At 67.9% G+C, this 1036-nt stretch overlaps 1 protein-coding gene across 1 annotated transcript; it reads left to right on the forward strand.

Annotated features, from left to right (window-relative positions):
* Window positions 1–2: 2 nt before the first annotated feature.
* LOC104909294 (hypermethylated in cancer 1 protein) lies at window positions 3–1030 on the forward strand (the record flags this gene model as incomplete). The annotated part of the gene is made up of 1 exon (XM_010721882.1): window positions 3–1030. A coding segment is annotated over one exon (939 nt), but the record flags the coding sequence as incomplete, so codon positions are not given.
* Between the last annotated feature and the right edge of the window lie 6 nt (window positions 1031–1036).

Here is a 1036-nt window from a genome sequence, read left to right on the forward strand (position 1 = left end):
CCGCCGCCCCGCAGCCGCGCTATCCCAGTGTGGAAAGCAACGACCTGGAGCCCGACAACAGCACCAGCGAGGAGACGGGCAGCAGCGAGGGGCCGTCACCCGGCGATGCGTTGGACCGCTACTGCAACCACCTGGGCTATGAGCCCGAGAGCCTGGGCGACAACCTGTACGTCTGCATCCCCTGCGGGAAGGGCTTCCCCAGCTCCGAGCAGCTCAACGCACACGTGGAGGCCCACAACGAAGAGGAGCTGTACCACAAAGCGGCGGCCGAACAGGCCGTGCCCTTCTTGGATAAGGGCGGCGCAGGGCTGGGGGACATCCTGCGGCCGTACCGCTGCTCGTCCTGCGACAAGTCCTACAAGGACCCGGCCACGCTGCGGCAGCACGAGAAGACGCACTGGCTGACACGGCCCTACCCCTGCACCATCTGCGGGAAGAAGTTCACGCAGCGCGGCACCATGACCCGCCACATGCGCAGCCACCTCGGCCTCAAGCCCTTCGCCTGCGACGCCTGCGGGATGCGCTTCACCCGGCAGTACCGCCTGACCGAGCACATGCGCATCCACTCTGGGGAAAAGCCCTACGAGTGCCAGGTGTGCGGCGGTAAGTTCGCCCAACAGCGCAACCTCATCAGCCACATGAAGATGCACGCGGCCGGCCCCGATGGCAAAGCCAAGCTGGACTTCCCCGACAGCGTCTACGCCATGGCGCGGCTCACCGCCGACCAGCTGGGGCTCAAGCAGGAGAAGGCGGCCGAGCTGCTGTCCCACACCTCGCACTTCCTCAGCGACCCCAAGGCGATGGAGAGCCTCTACCCGTTGGCCAAGTTCACGGCCGAGCACCTGGGGCTGAGCCAGGACAAAGCGGCGGAGGTGTTGGCGCAGGCTCCGCACCTCCACGCCGACGCCGCGCGGACCATAGAGCGCTACTCGCCCCCGTAGCGCCCGCCGGGGGGTGGCCCTGGGGCTTCCCGTGCCTCTCCAGGGCAGGGATGGAGGTGGCAAGGTGGTCGGCCCCGGAGAACTCACTCGGAGCA

Source organism: Meleagris gallopavo, chromosome 21 (assembly GCF_000146605.3).
Source record: "Meleagris gallopavo isolate NT-WF06-2002-E0010 breed Aviagen turkey brand Nicholas breeding stock chromosome 21, Turkey_5.1, whole genome shotgun sequence".
Taxonomy (NCBI): Eukaryota; Metazoa; Chordata; class Aves; order Galliformes; family Phasianidae; genus Meleagris; species Meleagris gallopavo.